At 39.4% G+C, this 23,731-nt stretch overlaps 1 protein-coding gene across 1 annotated transcript; it reads left to right on the forward strand.

Annotated features, from left to right (window-relative positions):
- The first annotated feature begins 19,251 nt into the window (after positions 1-19,251).
- LOC133293249 (eukaryotic translation initiation factor 5A-4-like) lies at positions 19,252-20,533 on the forward strand. The gene is made up of 4 exons (XM_061491786.1): positions 19,252-19,379; positions 20,009-20,131; positions 20,271-20,327; positions 20,417-20,533. The coding sequence occupies exons 1-4, from the start codon at positions 19,257-19,259 to the stop codon at positions 20,531-20,533; spliced, it is 420 nt and encodes a 139-aa protein (XP_061347770.1). The 5' UTR covers positions 19,252-19,256.
- The last annotated feature ends 3,198 nt before the right edge of the window (positions 20,534-23,731 follow it).

The following is a 23,731-nucleotide window of genomic DNA, read 5'->3' on the forward strand; positions in this document are numbered from 1 at the left end:
CTACTTGTTTACATTATAATTTACATTTTATTTATTTATCAAGTTTAATTCAATTCAGTGTAGTTTCTAGTGACAAGAAATCTATGCAATCTATGAACTTTTGTTTGATTCAACTCAAGTACATATGGTTAGTCAGTGCATGACACAAATGCTCGTGGGAACGATCTTTACTCATCATTTTATTACTTGTACGACTAGTACACTTGCTAGATCCGCAACACACTTCCCAATGGAGCATTTACCATTGCTCATGAAACATCTAGAGCAACGCTCAGGGTAAATGGACACAGACTCAAAAAGTATAATAGAGGGATCAAGGAGCATGAGAGACTGACTTCTCATCTCGATGACCCAGCTGAAGTCTGACCCAAGGAGCAACAAGTCGAGCTAAGACTATAAACGAAGCGCTACTGGGAGACAACCCAGATTTTTTTCTACGTCATTCTTTTTATTATTGTCTTTGTTTGAGAAAATTAATTTGCTAACCATTGCAGGAAGCTAGTTTTGGGGTTGCTCTTGAGCAACCTGATCCCAAAAGCAAGGAGCAATTAACACTTAGAATTTGATCCCTCAATGTTGAAACCAAGTTCTAATTGGGCTGATCCACTTGCCCCTTTTAACCCAAGGGCCTGCAATGGGCCGCATGCGGAAAAAAGAGAGAGAGAAAACCGAGTGGCGGAAGCAACAGAAGGATAACAGCTCCACGTCGTGCTGTCACATCCCTCCAATTTTATAAATGAACTTTGAGTTGCTCTTTGGTTTAATTTATTGATTTTGTGAAACCCTTTGGGCTGGCAACCTCATCCCGGGACCACTCGGTTGATGAAACACTGACAAGGGCGTGTGGAGCATTCTCAAGATCCTGGGGTAGTTTAGCCTGAAGAAAGGAGGGAGAAAAACCTGGAATGGGGAGCACTGCCATGTGAATCCATGCTCTTTTGAGAAGGAAGCATGGTTTCCTTGCATATAACTCCAAGTACTATGGAGTAACGTGGAGAGTAAGGGCTTACCCTCTGCTTACCTATAGCAAAACAAGGGAAGGAGCAAAATCCACTTGTAAAATATGCTACCAAGCAGGGTTAACCAAAGGGATGAAAACATGGAACCCGTAACACCTACTTGACTTTTTCTGAAATTAATCTTAACTCAAACTTCTACCACAACCTTTTCCTCATGATAACTGAACTGTGTTTTACCAGCTGATGCTCTTACTTTCATTTCGTTGACTGCTCTTGAAGTTACTTAAATTGATGCCTTTTTATTCGATGACCGTGCTAAGTCATTAACTGCTCTCATCTGGTTCAGAATGGTTAACATTGTTTAACTAGCTGCCCAGAGATTGCTCTTTGTGAAGCTTAGCTGAGAATAGTAGTTTCTTTTATTGCTCCATTCTACAAATTAAGTTTCCTTTAGCGCTTCTTACGTCACAACTGCTCCCTGAGGACGATAAATCTGGGGCTACAATACCCTATATTGCTTGACACGTACGCTTGCGTATAGTTGAAGAGGGTTGCTCTTAGTCCTAGTAGATTGCTCCTGTTGGCAATCCTGATTATTACTCTGCACTCTTGCTCTCTGAAAAGATATTCCCGAGCAGCTCTCGGTTCGACCAAGCAGCGCTCTGCCCTTGGGGTGGGGCGACTTGTTCAGCCTTTGTCTTCTGTTAACCGCCTTCCACAAAATCGTCCCATAGAGTATTTTTATAAGCCTTCCCGCCCGACTGTTGACTCCCCTGTTGCTTTGAGCACCTCTCGGGGCCATATACCCAGTCTTTTTTCATCTTTTCATCACCGTAAATATAACGAGCCCACAGAGAACCGGTTAGGTAGATTTCATCCTGAAGATGGACGCCTTGTGAAGTATGGTGTGTGGGACGCCATATACGAAGACCTGGGGCTTTATAAGATACCGCCTGCTTGGTGGCCTTCTTCTTTAAGCTACTCAGATTTTTATTCTTCAAGTTCCTCAGAAGCTTCTGATTCTGATGGTAAGTAGTTTGTGCTCGAGTTATTTTTTCTTGTAGTAATTAGTTAGGAGGGCGTTGGTGGTTACAGAGGTGGGGGGTAGGGCGAAGTGGCATCTCTTCTCTCTTCGCAGTGGTCTTCTTGGCTTTGGTGAAGTATTGAGGATTGACTGTGTGTTTATCATTCCCAGGTAGGATTCTTTCTTGACTAATGGAGGTTGTTCAATCGGAAAATCGCCTCGAGGCGAGGGATTGGGTTGACCCAGTGATTGCTACTTCGTCATCAAGTTATGCTGATCGGGACACTTTGCGTCGCCACTACAACTCTGAGCCTAGCTTCATGATTACTGAAGATGGTGCTCATGAGGCGGAGTGGCAGTCTTTCGCTGTTACGAGTGAACGTCGGGCTTGTGACGCGCCCAGCAATGCGGCGAAATCTCGGTGGCGTTTCATGGTTTACAAGACTCACTTTACGGATCAGAAAGTGAGGTTTCCACTCACTAAGTTTGAGATGGGAGTGCTATCCCACTTGCAGGTTGCACCTTCACAATTGCATCCAAACACTTGGGCGTTCGTTCGGGTTTTTGAAAGCATATGTCAGTACTTCGGATGGGGGTACTCTGTTCGGTTATTCTTTTATTGCTTCCTGGTGTCTCCCTCAAAGAAGAAACTTGGATGGGTGTCGTTACGGGCGGGAACCACGGTTGGAGTGATATTTGCTCAGTATGCCAACTCGTACAAGAATTGGAAACACACCATTTTTTGGAGTGAACCCACGTTGAGCGAGGGAGAGCTCCCTTTCTTCATTGATCCGGCGAGCAGAGAGTGCCAGTTTCCCCTGTATTGGACTAAGGCCCATTACGATACACCCGCTGGTCAGTATTCTTCTACGCTTGGGAGTTTGACTCCTGAGGAAGTAAAGGTGGTTGACTGGTTTGTGGAGGTAAAGGAGATTTTGGATCGGTGGCCCACGAAGCAAGTATTGTGCCATGGAGTCGTGGTGGCGTTTTGAGTGTTTTTTTTTGTGGTGACCTTTCCTGTTGCTTCTAACGCCTTCCTTATTTATACAGCCTTTACTAATGTTTCTTTAATTCTTTGTAGTTGGATCAATGGCGGCGGAGATGCTAAAGCTTGCACGCGAGGCGGCGGCGAGGCTAAAAGCCAAACAGGGTGATGCTACTCAAGTTCAGCCCAACCCTGCTCTGAGGGATACGGGTAAGGGGAAAGCTCATCAAACCGTGACCAAGAAGACCAAAGTTCGTTTTGCTGCTGACATTCCCGCGGGAGAACTGAGGAAGAGGGCCAATCATCCTATAATTAAAGAACCTATGGGCGTGGTCGGTAACTCCTCCGCGAGCGAATCAACTCTGGGATCTAGAGCGCCTGTCCTGGGGACGTCTGGTCAGAAACGAGGTGCGGACGCAAGTTTAACGCCGCCTCGAGCTTCGAAGTCTGCACGCCATTAACCTTCATCGGGCGGGCAGTTAGGAGGTAGTACCTGCGGGAGTGACCGGGCGGTCAACCCTCCTTCAACCCAGGGCGACCAGGCCCGTATGACTTCTGGCGCTGAAGATTCCCCTCCTCCTGCTGCAATTCCTGTTAGCAAGGCCTTAACCTTGTCAGAAAAGGACCTTGTTAGAGGATTTCCTAACGTTGGTCGTCCAAAGATGATCGCTCCTCCGCGTCTGGATCAGAAGCAAATTGTGGATTGTACCCAAGTGGTTGTTGGTCGTATCCTGGGAATGCAGGAGATCGCCCTTGCTATCGACGAGCAGTGCTCTTTGCAGAAGAATCGCCTTGATGAGTTTGGGCGACAAGTGGAAAGTCTTACTGCTGATGTTGGGCGTCTTGGCAAGGAGATTGCTGACAAGAAAAGCTCCATTAATTCGTTGTCTGAGCGGCTAAAAAAGTCAGAGGGCGATGTCAAGCAGCTGTCTAATTAGAAAAATGGCCTCAATAAGTTGTTGGAGGACGCCAAAAAAGAGAAGGGGGTTCTCCAGGTTGAGAAGGATAAGCTGGCCACCGACTTGTTTGTCGTTCAAGGGGATCTTCACGCCAAAGATGAGGATTTTAAGTAGGCCTCTGGTCAAGTAGAGAAATTGGAGGAGGCTCTTGCTAACCTGATGTACCTTTCTTTTGACAACGCCCTAAAGCAGGTTTCTGTTAGGTATCCTGACGCCGACCTGACTGGTTTTCTCCCGATTATGAGGTCGAGGATGGCAAGATTATTCAACGTCTTGATGGTGACGCCATCAGGGTGATTGAGGAGGCGCCTGAGACTGACAATGATGAAGTTGCGCGGGGAATGCTTCCAGCCTCTGATGCGGATAGTAAGGATGGACCGAGGAGGGCGATACTGAGCTCGGCGTGCCCACCAAGACTGTGGTTGATCCTGGCGTGGTAACTGGTGGTGATGGCGCTTGGTCGGTCGCGGTGGAGCAGGCGGTGGATGCACAAGCTTTGGAGGAGGATGTCACTGATCATGTGCCACGCGTTGAGGCAGCCAAGGCAGATTTATAGACTTAGACTTAGCCCCCCCCTTTTTTTAAAAAAAAATGGTTGGCATGTCAACCAGAGTCCTGTAATTTGATCTCCCAACGAACATGAAGTAATTTATATTTGCTAATGAACTTATTTTCCTTTCTTGCTTTTAGGTTTTCTTCTTTAATATTCTTTTTCGTAAGTTAAATGGGCGTTGGCTGGGGGTGAGGACCATCCCAGTCCAACCGCGGCGGGGGTGAGAACCATCCCGTTTGTTGGGCGTTGGCTGGGGGTGAGGACTATCCCATTTGTTGGGCGTTGGCTGGAGGTGAGGACCATCCCAGTCCAACTGCGGTGGGGGTGAGAACCATCCCGTTTGTTGGGTGTTGGCTGGGGGTGACGACCATCCCAGTCCAACTGCGGCGGGGTGAGAACCATCCCGTTTGTTGGGCGTTGTCTGGGGATTAGGACCATCCCAATCCAACTGCAGCGGGGGTGAGAACCATCTCGTTTGTTGGGCGTTGGCTGGGGGGAGGACCATCCCAGTCCAACTGCGGCGGGGGTGAGAACCATCCCGTTTGTTGGGCGTTGGCTGGGGGGAGGACCCTCCCAGTCCAACTGCGGCGGGGGTGAGAACCATCCCGTTAGATTAATTTTGACCCAGAATATAGAAGGCTAATGTTAGCTTCCATTTTATTGAAAATGTGGGACCCTGCCTCATTAAAAACCTTCCCTAGTAAAACCCATTGGGACAAAAGCGTAGGGAAGGAAAAGAGTGCAGGCGATGTTACATGGCAAATTAACTATAGTATTTCTTGAGCTTGTCTGCATTCCACGCCATCGGGATCGCCTTCCCATCCAGTGTTTCGAGCGAGTAAGCTTATTTTCCCAATTTGTTTGCTATTCGGTAGGGACCTTCCCAGTTTTTGGCGAGCTTTCCTTCTCGGGCGTTCTTGTTTCCAACGTCCGCTCTTCTGAGAACCAGATCTTTTCCTCAAAAACTCGTGGAATGACTTTCTTGTTATAATAAGTGGCTGACCTTTCTTTCGACTGACGATCGTTATGGGAGGCATATCCTCTGATTTCGTCCCGCAAGTCCAGTGCTTCCTTCAAATGTTGGTTGTTGGTGACCTCAGTCACGTGTTCTCGTTGCCAGGAGGGTTCACCTACTTCAACAGGGATCATGTCTTCGGCACCAAAGGTCAACCTGAAAGGCGTTCCTCTGGTGGAAGATTGGGCGGTAGTCCTGTACCCCTACAGGACGTTGTCAAGGTTCTCTAACCATGCTCCTTTGTGTGCTTCCAACTTCTTCTTGATTCCTTTCCCCAACATTTTGTTGGCTGACTCTACTAAGCCGTTGGATTGAGGGTGTTCTACGATGGAAAATGGTGTCGAATCTGTAGACTGTTCATTAGTTCACGGAACTTTGTATCAGTAATTGAGTGTTGTTATCGGTAATGACCTCTCCCGGGATACCGAATCGGTAGACGATGCTTCTCCAAAAGAACCTTCTTGATTTTTGGGACGTGATGGTGGCCAAGGGTTCTGCCTCTACCCATTTGGTAAAATAGTCAATGGCGACAATCAACCATTGGACTCGGCCAGCCGCCATGGGGAAAGGGCCTATAATGTCAATTCCCCACTTGTAGAAAGGCCATGGTGATGTGATTGACGTCACCTCTTCCGGTGGCGCTCTGAGTATATCAACAAATCTTTGGCATTTTTCGCATTTCTTGACGTGTTCGTGGGCGTCATGCTCCATGGTTGGCCAGTAAAACCCTGCTCTTAATGCTTTCTTCACCAGTGAGTGACCGCCTAAATGGTGGCAGTTAATAGCTTCATGAATTTATTCTATCACGTATTGAACGTCATTAGGGACCAAACATTTCAAGAGTGGGGTTGAGAGCCCCCATTTATACAACCGCCCTTTCACAAGGCAGAAATGCGCACATCGCCGTATTATCTTTTGGCCTTCTTTTTTATCTTGGGGCAAAACTCCTTCAGCCAAGTAGTTGATGATTGGCGTTGTCCAGGTTTCTTCATCGACTTCCTCTGGCGGGTTTGAAATACTCATCACAATGCATGGGCTTGGCATGTTGTTTCCTGGACTTTTGGTGCTCGCCAATTTGGCGAGGATATCTGCCCGGGTATTTTCAGCTCGCCTTATATGCTCCACTTCTACGTCTTCAAAACTTCCAATCAATTCTTTGACCTTTTCTAGGTACCTGCACATTAATGGTGTTTTGGTTTGGTATTTGCCTGAGATTTGAAAAGTTACCAGCTGGGAGTCAGTGAAGACTTTGAGACGTCTGATGCCCATTTCTTTTGCTTGGAGCAGACCGGCTATCATGGCCTCATATTCTGCTTGGTTATTTGTGGCGTTGAATTCAAAAGACAAAGAGTGTTCGAGCGTTACGCCGTCTGGGTTTTCAACTATCATCCCAGTGCCCGATCCTTTGGCGTTTGAAGAGCCGTCAACATATAATTTCCAGATTCCAGATGAAAGCGTTTATGTTGCATGCTTCTCAAGGGGAGGGCTTTGCGTTATTTCGACGATGAAGTCTGTCAAGGCTTGAGCCTTAATGACAGTTCTCGGTTCGTAGGCGATCTGGTACTCCGACAGTTCTATCGCCCAGGACATCATTCTTCCAGCTAGATCTGGCTTATGCAGAATTTGGCGGATTGGCTGATTTGTTCTGACAGTGATTGGATGACACTGGAAATATGGCCTTAACCGCCTTGCAGCAAAGATGAGTGTTAATGCCACCTTTTCAACCTGTTGAACCGAAGCTCAGCGCCTTGTAAAACTTTGCTAATAAAATAGACAGGCTTTTCTCCTTCTTGTGATTCTTTGACGAGAGCTGCGCTGACCGCCTCTGTTCCGACGACGAGGTACAAATACAACATCTCTCTGTGGTCTGGTTTGGCATGTACTGGCGGGCATGAGAGAGCCCTTTTGAATTCCTAAAAGGCGTTCTCACATTCTTCTGACCACCGAAAGGTGGTCCCCTTTTTGAGCAAACTAAAAAGGGGGAGAGATTTGTGTGCTGAGTTTGCCAGAAAACGGGTGAGAGCTACTAACCTTCTGGTCAGTTGTTGGACTTATTTGATTGTTTGCGGGCTTCGCATTTCGATGACTGCCTTTGACTTGTGTGGGTTCACTTCTATGCCTCGCTCCGTAAGCATGAAGCCTAGGAACTTTCCCGCGGGAACCCCAAAAGCGCACTTGCTAGGGTTGAGGCGCATGTTAAACTTTCTCAGTCTCTCGAAGACACCTTGGAGGTCTGCTAAGTGCTGGTCTGGAATTTTGGATTTGGCGATCGTGTCATCAATGTAAACTTCTATGCAGTTGCCGATCAAATCTTTGAACACTTCATTCATCATCCTTTGATACGTGGCGCCCGCATTCTTCAATCCAAAGGGCATCATCGTATAACAATAGTTGGCGTTCTGGGTGATGAACGCCATTTTGTCTTGATCTTCCTCGAGTAACGGGATTTGGTTATTTCCCGAATATGCGTCCATGAAAGACAACATTTGGAAACCTGAGGCGTTGTCGACCAACTGGTCAATGCTCGGGAAAGGATAGGCGTCATTCGGGCAGACCTTGTTGAGGTCAGTGTAGTCAACGCACATTCTCCACGCACCATTGGGTTCCTTTACTAACACCGGATTGGATAACCAAGTTGTGTACTTGATTTCGCTGATGAACCCGGCGTCATGGAGTCTCTTGATCTCTTTATCGATGACCTTCTGGCGATCGAGACCAAATTTTCTCTTTTTTTGTGAAACTGGTTTTGCTTTAGGATCCACCGACAAACGGTGGCAGCATATGTTTGGGTCAATACCTGGCATATCATATGGTTTCCAGGCGAACAAATCTTTATTTTCTTTGAACAGCTGGATCAACTTGCCTTTGACTTCTGGGTCGATGGTCGCCCCGATTGTTGTCGTCTGGTGATCTGCCTCACCCAACACCACATGTTCCAATGCTCCATCAGGCGTGGTCCTGGCGTGCTCCACTCTAGGGTCGTCCCTAGCGTCAAAATCTACTAGGAAGCATTGGCTGTGTTCTTTCCCCCTCACGCTAGGACTTCCTTCAACTGGGAGGTCGCCTCCTGCTGGGGTGCCACTTCTCCCTCGAAGGTAATCTTTGTCATTGGCCTTAAAGAAATATTGTAACAACTTCGGGCGACAATTTGATCTCCTCGCACAGTGGCAATGTTATTGTCTATGGCTATGAACTTTATTGCCAGGTGGGGGTGCGAGACGCTCGCCTCAAAGGCGGCGAACATTCTTCTGCCTAGGATGGCGTTGTAAGCGGATGGTGTGTCCAGCACTAGGAATTGGATGTCTGCAGACCGTGATGTTGGCGGAGTTCCAAGGGAGAGACACAAGTTTATCACTCCCAAAGGCTTGGTGGTGGTAACATTAAAACCTGAAAGTTCACCTGCGACAGGAGTTAAATCATTAATCGTGAATCCCAGCGCTTTGAAACAGGGCAAGAATAAAATATCGGCCGAGCTGCTGTGATCAACAAATAAACGGTTAACGCCATAATTGGCGATTATTGCTTGGATGACAAGCGGGTCGTCATGTCCTGGGAGGACGTCGCCCAACTCGCTGCTATCCCAAACTATGTTGGGCTTGGCTGGACCAGAGTCGCCTTTTCCTTTGCTGATCACCTTTCCTGCAACCGCCAGGCATTGCTTTAAATGATTCTTTCTGGCGTTGGATGTTTCACCCCCGCCGCTCAAACCATCAGAGATCATGTTAATTACTCCATGTTTGATGGCAACAGAGTCTTCTTCTTCTTCCACGCGCCTTCCTCCACGGCTCGGACTCGCATGTGTTCTGGTTCTTTGAGGTGATTCTTCTCTGTTGTCTCATCCCTGGCGGGACCGAGTGCTGGATTGATTGGTTCTCCTCCTTTCTGGCGACTTGCTTTGGTCACGGTATCACCCACTCGATCTGGAAGAGCGGGTGCTATCTGCTCCGCGCTTCCGCGTACCGCCTTTGATGAGTTCCTCAATCTCGTCCTTGAGGCGCCTGCATTCCTCCGTGTTGTGGCCATTACTGCGATGAAACTTGCAGTATGTTGTGGCCTCTTTGCTTGGCTGCTGGGACCGTTGGCTACTTTTGGGATCCTCTTTGTAGTCGGTTTGTAAGACACTGTGACCGTCGTTCTGATGTGTCACGCCCCGAAGGACAGGTGCAGCGGGTGGATGCTTGGTATCCTTTTCTACTTTCATCAGTGTGGTTCTTTCCCTTGTTGACCGCCTTTTCTTGATCTGGGAGTCACCAGCTCGACTCCCTTTGTATTCTTCAATTCTCATAAATTCTTGCGCTTTTTTCTTGACTTCTTCTAAGTCCGTAATCTCGTGTCGTGCGAGTTCGTAAGCAAATTCTCCTTGTCGCAAGCCTGACAAGAGTATGTGTACCTATACCTTTGGATCTAGGCCTTGCACTTGTAAGGCCTCTTTATCAAAACGGTCTAGGAAGGACCTGAGGGACTCGCCAGAAAGCTGTAGGACCTTCTCAAGGGCGTGCACGGATTTTGGCACGGGGCGACTAGTTGCAAAATGGGACTGGAACTTGCTTGCTAAATCGTCCCAGGACGCAATGCTGCCTGTTAGCAGGGTGGTGTACCAAGTCAGAGCTCTTCCTCCCAACAGTGTTGGGAAAGTTTTGCACATGAGTAGATCCGTTTCGCCATGGAGTGTCATTGATGCTTCAAATTTTTGGATCCACTCAAAAGGATCCGTATCACCAACATATGTGGCGATGTTAGAGGGACCCTTGAAATCGAGGGGTATGGGAGTTAGTCTCAAGCTGTCGGTTAAAGGCTAGTTACGCTCTAACGTGTGAGCAGGCGTTATTATGATATGTTGATCTTGTTGTGGTCGAGGTATTTGTGGGGCTTCCACGGAGTATAAGAGGGCTGGGGCTTGGTGGAAACCTTGTTGAGCGCCATATGGTTGTTGATTGGGATCCGGACAACATGCCAGAGGTTGTGGAACGGCTATGTTATGGGGCTGCATGGGGTAACCATGGAAAGGGAAACCAGCTTGGTGAGGTAGTTGAAAAGGGATAGCCATGTTATGTGTACGGCCTAGGTAGGTATGGGGCGATCATGGGTACACGACGGTCGTTGTATACTGGCAGTGGTTGCCTTTGGGCTGGTAGTGGAGGATGGGTGAGATGGGCAGTTCGTGGAACAGCTGCTGGAAATGGCAATCCAAAATGAACTCCGGGGGGGGGGGTGGTTGGTTTGGAACTACATTTTCCCCCTGCATCTCGTGCATGGGTACTTGATGATGCTGCAGGGCGACCCTAGCACCAGTCGTTGGAAACTATGGACCAATGGATTGTAGTACAGGAGGTAGGGCCTCTCCAGCGGCCTGCTCAGTTGGGGCTGAATGCATGGATGGCGGGGAGCTCGGTTGTACTGTCTGTACGTGTCTTTCTGGCGTCGTGGCCCTGGCGTGTCCCGCTCTTCTGGTGATGACCACCATTTCAATTGCAAAATGCGTTTGGCGTTTGTTTGGTAGCTAGAGGAAATGACCCGTCAGATGGGTCTTTGGGTAAGAGAATGGGAATAGAAGTTTATAACTTCCCACAGACGGCACCAATGTACCGTTGGGATCTATAAGCCCACTATGTTCCATTTAGGGATGAGTCACTGTATGGGAGATACCCTTAGCTTAGGTACAGACCAGGCTAAGAGGTATTATGCCAAGCAATAGCAAGACAATAAGTAAGTGCAGTAAGCAATAAGGCTCAAAGTAAATGGGCAATATCACGATACATAAGATGCCTTTAAGTAGTGCCCATGGGGGCTATTTATAGGGAAAATGGTGTGGGTTAGTGAGGAGGGGTCAACCCTCCTTGGGATGTACTCCCATGATAGAAGTGTTGGGCGTGTTCGGCGCTGCCATTTGGGCAGCGCTGCGCCTTCTGCGTCTGGCGATGTCAGCACTGGGCAGAGGGTAGTTTTCCCTTTATGGTGCCTGTAGCTGGCGCCTTTGGTGGTTAGCGTCCCGAGATGAGACATTTCGGTGTATCCCTTGGACATGCAGCAAGGTTGGAGGGCGCGAGAGTCCACGTCAGCCCTAAGGGCTGACATGGGTTGGGACTGAGGATTGGGCCTGGCCAGCTGGGCTGTACCAGTGCTTGGGCCATCCGGAACACCCACCTATAGGAGGTAATATTTAAATTCTGAAAGATGGTGAATTGTTATTTAAATGAGAATACTTTAACTCGTTTTTAATTATATCTAAATATTTATAATTTGTGAAGAAATATATATGTGAATAAGGGAATCATGAAGATTTAGCTAATGATTATGAATTTAAAATATTTTGTATATAAAGAAGCTCGAAATATAATTTTTCATGAAATATTTTTGGTTAGAGGTGAAAAAAAAATTCTTAGGAAAATGGGGTGAAAAAAATTATTTGTCTATATTTGATAGGAGGTGAAGTATAAATATGGCTGGAATTTTTTTTCCTTCATTTGCTTTTTTATGTAAAATAATTTGGGAAGATTATCACGGAAGGGGTGGAATTGTTTTTTTTTTCATATGGTGGGAAAATTAACACATAAATCAGTAAAATTACCCAGAAAAAAAATCCATCATTCTGAAAATTATTGTTTCCCGATAAAAAAAAAATTTCCTTTACCAAATACCCTCTAAAGATCGGCTCTTTTTAATATTGTTTTCACTCAACCGAGTTATCTCCAAGTTAAGTTCGTACCTTTTTAAGCTTAATGCCGATTTATCTGAAGATGCCATAGTCTATGCACATTACCATTCTTCAAATTTGATACAAATATTTTGTTTTGCACCTCCTATTATTATAATTTACATCTAAATAATTATTATAAATATTAAAAATATTTTGTTTTGCATTGTATAGGTTTCCTATTAGGTGGAAGTGAAACAATAGTCCAAGTTTGATTAGTTTGCAAAGCATGAAATTATGATTTAATAGCCTCCATCCATTGAAGGTTGGCCAAGGCTTGTTTGACATTAAGTTCTATGTGTATGAGTAAAGCAAGAGATCTTGCAAGAGTTTTCAACCTTGTGGTAATGGAATGAGTAGTAAAAGGAGGGGAAATGGTAGATGAGGGTAGAGGTGTGCAAAATAACCAAAAAGCTGAACTGAACCATGAACTGAACCGAATCGCCCCTTAAAATAACTGGTTTTTAAAAACCAGTTCATGAACCGAACCAGTTTTTAGAACCAGTTTAAGACCCAACCCGATTTTTAGAACCAGTTTAAGAACCGAACCATTTTGAACCAAACCGAACCGTTTTCGAACCATTTTCAAACCGAACCAAATTGATTTTTATAACTTTATTTTTTAAAATTTTAATTTTTTTTCTTTTCAAAAGAGGGACGAACCGAACTGTTTTCCACTTCTGAACCGAACCAATTTTGAATCGAACCGAACCATTTAAACCAATTCGGTTCGGTTTTTCAAAAAAATCGGTTCGGTTTGACCCATCCACATCCCTAGATGAGGGTTTATATTCAAAAGGAGATAAGGAAGAAAAGGATGGTAAGGATGAGGACTGACCTGTGGCGATGAGGAACTGGGTGAACTGGCATGGGCAATAGAGCGTGATTCAGTGGACATATTAGGAGCAAAAGCTGATGTTAAAGGAGAAGTAGGCACAACAGGTGCAACATTATGAGAAGTGAAGGCATTTGTATTAGTAGTGTAAGTGTTCTCACTTGATATATTACTTGTTACATTTGTATTAGGAGAGGACGATAGTTGGTGAAGGCTATATCAGAGCAAAACAATAAAGGGGAAGGGAGGTAGTTGGAGAAAGATTAGGTGATTCTGTTTTGTCATTTTATAAAGAATATAGGAGCCTGCTTTCATAGACTAAGAATATATTCCTGGCAATGGACGAGTGGTGTCATTATGCCCTCATGACCGTGATCCCTATCACAAATCCTCAATGTGACTCTCGTTCCATTCCAAGGGCTTTATCCAGTTACTCATATTCAATATTTGAGACATGCAATATGAAACAAGATAAATAATATTTTTATTCATAAAATTTATTCATAACAACAAAGAAGTACATGGGTCCATCTTACTCTCAGATTGTCTCTAGAACACCTGTGTACTAACAATACAACCACATGGATTTAGACATAAATAATCTTTATAATTAATAGCATAGCCAATGGATACACTCATGTGACCTAAATTTCAATATGTGTTTATTGTAGGGTCTAAAGAAAGGAAAGCATGTGCAATAAAATATTTTAAGAAATAGATAATCAATCAGGTGGAGTGTGAAATAATTTTGTGTAACACAACCTATAAGAATAAAATATATAACAACTAATTAACAATACACAGTAACACACCAAGTAAACTACTTACAAAATATTTATGGGTTTCAATTTTCTCATACAGGAGAAAATTTTCTCATGCTATAGACACATCTTGTGTAGGACCCACATCTATTAAAAAAACAAAAGAAAATATTGCACAAAAAATGAAGTATCACTGGTAGGAAAAAATAATTCTCCTACATAATATGTTTTCCCAATATTTATATGTTATTATTATCGATTAAAATTATCTGCGTTGCTTTGCACCAATATCCATTGCTAATGGGATATGATAGCATTTCCTTCTTCTTTTTTAAGACAGAGGAAATACAAAAACTAACTGACAAATATGGGTGATGCAACACCAATCAAGTTTTGTTGTACAAGAGAGCCACAACTGGGAGGAGGCTTATAAAAAATAACAATATCCCAGTTCTGGGATAAGGAGAGATTAGTCATCCAGTCCGCTACCATATTACTCTCCCTATAGGAATGGGAGATCTTAACAGTCCACTGTCTACCGATTGAAGATTGGATCCTAGAAACCAAATTGAAGCAAGGCTTGAAGTTCACAGCTAGGGATGACAAAAATGAGCGAACCCGTCGGGTTGGCTCGAAACTCGCAAAAAAAGAGTCGGGTTGGTTGGAAAAAATAAGCTGACAACCTGAGCCAGCTCGAAAAAAATTGAACCAACCCATTTAAGATTGGATCCTAGAAACCAAATTGAAGCAAGGCTTGGGGTTCACAGCTAGGGATGACAAAAATGAGCCAACGAAACTCGCAAAAAAATAGCCGGGTTGGTTGGTAAAAATAAGCTGACAACCCGAGCTAGCTCGAAAAAAACCAACCTGTGGGTTGTCAAACGGGTCAGCTCGCGAGTAATCCATACTGAACGGTGACGGCAGCTCAAAGGTGAATACCAACTAAGCTCCCACTTAAAACTTCAACAACTCAAAAATGAATACCAACTAAGCACCCACAAAATGATCTGCGAGACTGTCTATTGCGTGTTCCAGCACTTTGCTTCCTAGATGTTATTTTTTCACTGATATGAAGTACCTTTCCATCTAAAATCCCACTCCAATATTTCATAGCCACCTAAATTGAGGTTACAAGTTGAGCAAAAGAAATAAAATGACCGGGAGTGTTGGTGAGGCACATGTAAAGCCTTTGATGTTGATGGTGTGGGCTGCTATTTTTGGGAAATATAGGACTTTTGCTGCAAGGATGGTGGATTTGCACCAAAACGGCAAAGTTGTGAAAGTGTGAGCACCTTCAACTAGGGTTGTGCATGGGTCAGGTCGGGTCAGATTTTTGTGCCGACTCGACCCAACTTGATTTTTATAGGTCAGGTATTTTGACCCGATCCGCTTTAATTTGATCCAAGTCAAGTCTGACATGGCTTGGATTTTTTTGAACTAGTTCAGAAGTGGGTCGGATCTGACCTGACTTGGTTTCTGAAGTTCTTCTGACTTGGTTTCTGAAGTAAGTCAAATCTGACCTGACCCGTTTTTGACTTGGTTTCGTCACAAAATTTCGTCGAAATTTCTACGATGCAAACGACGAAAATTTCGTCACAAAATTATTTTTTTGTCGGAATACTTTTTGTCGAAAAGCGACAAAATTTTTTCTCTACTGAAAATTTTTACAAAAATAAATTTTCTATTGAAATTTAGTTTCCGTCAAAAGTTTTGACGAAAATGATTTCCTCCATCAAATGTTTTAAACGAAAAAAGAATTCCGTCAAAAAATTTGACAGAATGTTTTTTGGTTAAAATTTCGATGGGAATTGTTCTGACGAAAATTGTTTTGAGGAAAATGTTTCATTCGAAACTTTCGACGAAATTTAGATTCTCTAAAGAATTTTGATAGAATATTTTTTCCCACAAAAAAAAATTTCGAAATATTTTTTGTCAAAAATTTTTACGAAAATTTTTGACAGAAATGTGTTCCATTGAAAATTTTGATGGAAATATTTTTCATCAAAAAACTTGACGAAAATATTTAGTCAAAAATTTTCAATGGAAATGTGTTTCGCTAAAAATTTCGACAATTTTTTTTTTTTTTGTAAAAAAGTTTAACGAAAATGTTTCCGTCGAAAACTTTCGCCGAAATTTGAATTTTGTAAAGAATTTTGGTAAAAAAAAAAATTTCCGTCAAAAAATTTCGATGGAAAAGTGTTTCGTCGAAATTTTTGATGAATATGTTTTTTTGTGAAATATTTTGACGAAATTTAGATTCTGTAAAAAAAGTTTCGTCAAATTTTTTTACTGAAATATTTTTAGTTACAAATTTTGATAAAATTATTTTTCGTCAAAAAAATTTCTAAAATTTTTTGATGAAATATTTTGCGTAAACTTTTTTGACGTAATTGTTTTACGGTATAACTTTTTTTTAAATGTAATTGTGATTTTTTTTTTCTTTTTTTCAAATAATGGGTATGGATCAAGTTTTAGGTCAATGTGTTATTATTAAAACAAGTCAGGTCTAAAACTGACCCAAATAAAGTGGGTCAGTATTTAAACCTAGTTGAAAAAAATAGATATTTATGGATCAGGTCAAGATCAGATCAAGGGCAGGACAAGTGAACAATTTTTTTGCACACCCCTACCTTCAACAGAGAGACTTTTTTTTTCATTTTTTCGAGCCAACTCTAATCCGGAGATTGTTTTTCTATTATTTTGAATACCACAAGATTGTTTTTCTATTATTTAAAATCTTGATTGAATACCAACAGATTTGGACAGACTCTAAAATAATCTTTTAAAATCCTAATTGAATATCATATGACTTTTATTCAATCCATTAAAATTCTGATTGAATACCAATAGATTCTTTTGTCTTAAAATAATCAATTAAATTTTTTTAAAATCCCTATCCAATACACCCCCTTAATGTAGTTTGTAAACAAAAAGTTTATAAATATAACATTTCTATATATATATATATATATATATATATATATATATATATATATATATATATATATATATATATATTTCTTCACAAATTATAAATATTTATATATAATTTAAAAGGAAAACTTCAATAATTTCCCTACAAGTTTTCTCAAAATCACTTACCCCCTGCCCAATTTTTTTAATCATTTATCCCCTCCTAATACCAGCGCCAGGAAGCATATTCTAGTAAGAAGAATATTGTCAGCAAGAGACTTAGCCCTGGCAATTAGGTAGTCCTGAGACTTATTGCACCCTTTAAAAATCAAGTTGTTCCGTTCTTGCCACATAAGCCAACAGATAACACCAAAAACAATATACCAGTGGTGTTGGGGAGTATTTGTTGTCCTTCTACAGAGATTATTATTCAACCAGGTTTGAAGATCAGAATTGAAAAATTGAGAGAACTGATCCCTATTAATCAACTTTCTCCACAAGATCATGGCCCAACTGCAGAAGAAATTTTTATTTGTCCCAAAATCTCGATTTTCAAAAATATGATTTTTACATTCAGTTTACAATAATATCTGAAAATTTAAAATTTAAAAAAATTCAGTTTCTCAAAAACCCGGAAAAAATGTGTGTACCAAACGGCCCCTTAGGTAAAAATCCGTGTGTCAGCTATCTTTACCAATACGAAGGAATTATTTCATTTTCTTGTTTTACTTTTTTAATAGTTCAGCAAAAATATCTTATATTCTAAGACAAAGCCATTCTTTGGCAACTTCTGACACGTGGCTGCTTCTCCTTCTGACACGTGTTTGCTTTCACACTCCACAATTCAAAAAGTTTCTTTTTTGGGTAATTCAGGGAATAAAAAATTTCAAAAAGAAATTATAATCTGGACTCAAAATTGATGGCCACGATTTGCTTTCCAAAATCAATGGTTTAGATCTGTTCTCATCTTTATTGGGACGCAGCTCATAATCCTTTTCAAATTTTAAATGTGGAAGAAAAGAGAAAATTTTAAATTTTGAAAACTGACAACTCAGTAAATGTTCAACTGTTTTTTCATTGAAATTGTTAAACATTTAACAAAACCCTAAACGCATTCTCATCTTCTTCTTTCTCCTGTTCTTCCGTTCTTTTTTTTTTCAGCTGCTATATCAGAGGAAAAACCCATCCTTTATGTTCTTAGTCGTTCTTTTTTTATCTGTTTGTCGTTTTTTATCAGTGCACAATTTTTTTGTTCGTAGTTCTTTCTCCTGTTCTTCATCGTTCTCTTTTTGCGCAGATTTAATCCAATTTTTCACATTTTTTGTTGTTCTTTTTGCATCTTATAGTGTTCCTTTGCGTTTTGCAGATTAGATCGAGTTTGAGTGGATATGCTTAGAAGCATTTGAATCTCTGATTTCTTTGAAGATATTCTTCACGTCATTTTTTTGAGTGTATATGGTTATCTCCTCTTTCTTCCATTTTTTATTATTATTTTTCAATAATTTCTTCACGCCATTTCCACTTTCTTCACGCCATTTTCATTGATCTGGAGAAATTCATGAAAGAAATTGATTTTGTTTCTATGATGAATATATAATCGTAATTTTTGTTTAATTTTTTTTGTCTTTTAACTTTTTATTATTTATTTAGTTATAATGTTGTTTCATAGTAATGTTTTTTCTTCTTTTTTTTGGCTCATATATGTGTTTGATACTTATTGTTCTCTTTTTTCTTCTACATCCAGTAACTATTTTCTATGAACTGAGTTTTGGGGAGACAGAACTGAAGCAAGGTATGGTGTTGAACTCTGGCATGGATAGGGTAATTTTTTTTACCACTCTACATCATTTCTTTTATCTGCATGTGTATTTATGAATTGTTCATGCTTTCTGCAGTTGAAGTTAGGAGATCCTTGCACTCAAGGTTGGGATTACCTCATGATCGTCCCCTATTAAGAATTGCTAATTCCTTGGATTTTTCAAAATTGAAGAATGGTGGTATTGTCTCTCTACAGAAAGGTAATATGTACATCCAAATGGAAAGTTTTTTATCTTTAAATTAGTATCAGCTAAAACATACAGCCTCAAGGAATCAGCACACCTGAGGTACTCACTCACTCAATCACTCCTTTCAATATGTGCTGCATCAAATTTGTTATTCTTCCCGTTTTTTCATTCATTCACCAAAGATTTTTCACTTCTCTGGTGTATAAAGTAAACAGCTTTCTGTTTCTCATTGCCTCTGAGTGATTGCAGATGTGGCCAGACCTTATTCAGAAGGCCAAAGATGGAGGCTTAGATGTTATTCAAACCTACATTAACTTTTGGAATGGACACGAGCCTTCTCCTGGAAATGTAATGCAAATGCTTTTCTTTTTCTTTTCTTTTTTACTTTATTATTTTTCCACTACTCACCCATTTTTCTCACTGCTCACCCATTTCTTTATGCATATATTTTGAAGAAAAAAAACAGTATTATTTTAAGGATAGGTACGACTTGGTTAAGTTCATCAAGCTGGTTCAGCAAGCTGGCCTTTATGTTCATCTCCGAGTTGAGACATGTCGGACGAGGAACACCATTTTGAGTCCAAGGCTGATGCCGGAGCCTCCAAGACCTATCCTCAGCAAGCTGGCACCATTCGCAAAAACGGTTACATCGTCATCAAGGCTCGCCCCTGCAAGGTCTCTTCTTCTTTTTTTTGTTTACTCTTGATTTCAATCGAATCAAATCATTAATCTATTCTGCTTTGTTTTTTTTTGGAGGAATTTATGTTTTTGTTTTCGGTGTTTGATTGTTTGTTTTATTTAATGATGCTGGATTAATTTGATTTAGATTTTTTTGTTTTATTCTTTAGGGTTTAGTAATTGATTTTGGTCCCGATTATGTATGTGTTGGATACTTTGGCTTTTGAGATCTATTTGTGTTGTTGATTTAGATGATTAGGTTTTGGTCTTCAAGCAGTTCTCACTGTAAAATGAAAAAAAAAATTGTTATCTGTTGAAATCTCAAATTCCATATGGTGTTCCTTTTTATGCTTTTGTTTGTGCTTCCTATATTGTATTTTTAGGATGTATGATTTGACTTTTTCTTTTTATCATGTGGTTAATTGTTTTTCTTAGATTTCGAACTTGTGCATTTAAGCAACTAACCAATCGATGTTAATTGACTTTTTGCTTGCGTATTTGATTGTTTTGTGTGGATTTTTTTTTAATGTGTTGGGCTGCGTTCTCTTTTTGGCACTTTTTGTGATACTGATTTATGGTTTTTGTGATACTGATTTATGGTTATCAATGGGTTCTCTTTATGATAGGTTGTTGAAGTTTCAACTTCCAAGACTGGTAAGCATGGTCATGCTAAGTGCCACTTTGTTGGAATTGATATTTTCACTGGCAAGAAGCTTGAAGATATTGTGCCCTCTTCCCACAACTGTGATGTATGCACTTTTTATTATGTTTCATCGTTCTTCAGTTCTGTGATTTCTTTCTTTGATGACACTTAACTGGAACTTTTGCTCTGTTGTTGTAATCTTATTATTATTATTATTATTATTATTATTATTATTATTATTCCAGGTTCCCCGTGTGAATCGTATTGACTACCGGTTGATTGATATTTCTGAGGATGGATTTGTGAGTTTCTGTTGACAATTCCTTTGATTCACCCATTAATCGTATTTTGCTTCTATTATCTAAATCTCTACTTGAATGATGTGTTATAGGTGGGCCTGCTTACTGATAATGGTGGCACCAAGGATGACCTGAGGCTTCCAACTGATGAGAGTCTGCTTACTCAGCTTCAAAGCTTCAAAGAATCAGCTTCTTCGTTCTGTCTTTGATGGAATAAATGTCAACTATTGAATGGTGCTTCTCAAATAACGTATTTGCTATCAAGTGTATTGTTATTGTTATTATGTCTCTCTTTTTCCTAGGAAATAAGGATTGCTTTTAATTAAAGTTATTGATAATAGGAATCAGTTTTGACATAAGGTTAGAAGAAACATTCAATGACATTAAAAGTTATACTTTGGGGAATGAGCCAAAAACTATGATGCACAACATCTGTATTATGCTAAGAAAAATTCCACTAACTTTTAAAATTTGAATTTTAAACTTAATATAGGTGAAAAAAATTCAGCATTAATTGATGGCAAATATCTGTATTAATACTCCATTACTTTTTCAAAATTCGAATTTTAAACATGATATAGGTGGGAAAAAAGTTCAACATTTTTTAATGGGAAAAAATTCGAATTGTAGAGTTCAAAAGAAAGTTAAAATAAAAATGTCAAATTTTATTGTATCAAATTCTTTTTAAGTGGATGCCACACCATTATGATCGTTATACAAAATTATACAGAAAGGCTCACAAGGAATTTAGATATTATCCTTCTTATGCATCTTAATTTTAAAAAATATATTAAATTTAGATATCATTAAAGAACGCAAATGTGGAGCATTTTCTTATATATTAATTCAAATTTGTGTTTATTATTTTTAAAATTTAAAGTTTCATTTTTTATTATACTTTGATTATTGGAATTTAAAGTATGTCTTTTTTTATCCAAAAAAACAAAAAAAAAAAACGTCTATAACTACTACAAACATGTTATGATACAATTTCAACGTAACAAAATAAGTAGTTTTAATTCAAATTTGTGTTTATTATTTTTAACATTTAAAGTTTCAATTTTTATTATACTTTGATTATTGGAATTCAAAGTATGTCTTTTTTTATCCATCAAAAAATAATATTTATAACTACTAAAAAGAGATTAGGATACGATTTCAATTTAAAAAATAAGTAGTTTTAATTCAAATTTTTGTTTCTTATTTTTAAAATTTAAAGTTTGAATTTTTATTAACCTTTATTCAGTGGAATTCAAAAAAATTCTTTTTTATCCATCAAAAAATAACATTTTTTTTGGTGTGGAATAACATTTATAACTACTAAAAACAGATTAGGATACGATTAAAATCTAAAAAAATAAGTAGTTTTAATTCATATTTTTGTTTCTTATTTTAAAAATTTACAGTTTGAATTTTTATTAACCTTTATTCAGTGAAATCCAAAAAAAAATAACATTTATAACTACGAAATACATCCCAACGTACAATTTAAATCTACAGAATCAATATTAATTTTGATTCAAACTTTTTGTTCTGATTTTTTTTAATTGAAACTTTGAATATGTGTTTAAAAAAATATAAAAAGGAGCTCAAGTGTGTAATATGGAACGACTGTATATGGAAAGCGTGGGTGATTAAAACAGTGTCATTCAGTTCTGCATGATCCACGTAAAGTCATGATTTTTTTTTTTTTTTGGAAATCGTCCATTTCTTTAAAAGCATGCGACTCTGTCATTGAGATTTTTTTCAATTAATAATGATAACACTAGATGTGGGCAGCAGATGATATATCCAATGGGTGAATTTACCTGCGACATTCCATGTTCCAATGGATGTGGTCAGCCGATGATATATACATCATTAAACACAACGCGTTATACGAAATGGTGACATTGAAGCGTCAATGTGAATCATTTGGGTTTTGAATCGTTCTCAGTGTCACTCTCTTGATTGTGCAGTTGGGTATTTAAATTCTGATCTCATCTTCCACTTTAAATTTGAATTTTAAAGGGTGGTAAAATATTTGAACAATTGTTGGTGTCTGCCACAACTCATTTACTATCTCATTATATTTTTTTTTTGTAGACATTATCCCATTACTTTCTACATGGGTAATTGTTAACCATATTAATGCTGCATAAAAAAATATTATTTACTTAAAAAAAATTAACAAGTATTCTATATGTAAATCTAATCTAAAAATTATAAATTAAAAGATAAAAAAGATTATTTTTTTGAATAATATGTAAAATTAATAAAAAAAAATTACATCTATCATTCTGTATAAAATAAAATATAAAAATTTAATAACTATAAAAATGAATGACCATTCAGTGACCACTTACCATTCAACTCCTGCATCGTAAAAAGATGTTTGCCATTAAGTATTTTACAGACTATTTTAATGTTTCTCATTACTTTTTGCATAGAAAATTGTTAAGCATGTTAATAATATTATTTATTATATCTATTGGAGGGAAATATTTAATATATATAATTCAAACTTTTTAAATTTGATTTTTGAACTTGATAAGTGGGAAAAGAATATAAAGCAAAAACTAAAATTATCAAAAATTGGAATTTGATTAAACAGAGTATTCTAATTTTGTTTTTTTATATAATGATCGTGTTTCTAATACAAACACGCGCGCGTGCACACACACACACATATATATATATGAGTTTGGTATTTGTCACTTTAAGTGACATAAGTTATGTCATTTTAGAGGAGAGATAGACACAGAAAAATAGAAATCATAGAAGAGAGAAAGTGGGTGGTTTTTTTAATTTAAAATTCAAATAATTTTTTGGGCAAATTACACTAGACCACCTTGTACTTTGGTGTTGTTTCAAAAAGCCACCTTAAACTTTCAATTCAATCAATTAACTCCCTTAAACTATCATATTAAAACAATTTAACAAATTTAATAATATTTAGACAATAATACCCATATTCTTAACCATAACCATCGCCACCACCCACTAATTGCACCACTGCCCCGGTCGCCACCCTGTCACCAGCCATTGTAGGAGAAATGTAACAGGCCTTCTATCAGGGAGTCGATGAAACGAGAAATGTAAGACTAGAAGTTATGTTTATACAAAAAAATCATAATGGTTAATAATTCATTCACCAATTAGAGTTTTGAGTTTGAATTGAACGAATGAAATCTTCAAACACTTTCGAGGAAGAAGGTGGAGAAAGAAACATCGGAAAGTCACTAATAAAAAATCATTCAAGGTAAGAACTGAGGTATTTGATTGATTGATCATTTTTCATTATTATCATTGTTATTTACCAATGAATTTGGTAGCAACAATTTCAACAGAATGATATTGTACCAAAGGGGAAAGTTGAAAGAGGAAGAATTTGTGAAGAAGATACAAGAGATGGTAACTGAAGAAGA

Source organism: Gastrolobium bilobum, unplaced genomic scaffold, assembly GCF_033153095.1.
Source record: "Gastrolobium bilobum isolate Gb01-03AN ecotype WA unplaced genomic scaffold, APGP_CSIRO_Gbil_v1 utg33797, whole genome shotgun sequence".
Lineage (NCBI taxonomy): Eukaryota > Viridiplantae > Streptophyta > Magnoliopsida > Fabales > Fabaceae > Gastrolobium > Gastrolobium bilobum.

What these genes read in the sequence shown, in the direction of transcription:
- LOC133293249 (XM_061491786.1), top strand. Translation starts at nt 19,257, where the DNA reads ATGTCGGACGAGGAACACCATTTTGAGTCCAAGGCTGATGCCGGAGCC. An exon ending in TCAAGGCTCGCCCCTGCAAG is followed by an intron (nt 19,380 to 20,008) that starts GTCTCTTCTTCT and finishes TCTTTATGATAG; the next exon opens with GTTGTTGAAGTTTCAACTTC. An exon ending in CCTCTTCCCACAACTGTGAT is followed by an intron (nt 20,132 to 20,270) that starts GTATGCACTTTT and finishes TTATTATTCCAG; the next exon opens with GTTCCCCGTGTGAATCGTAT.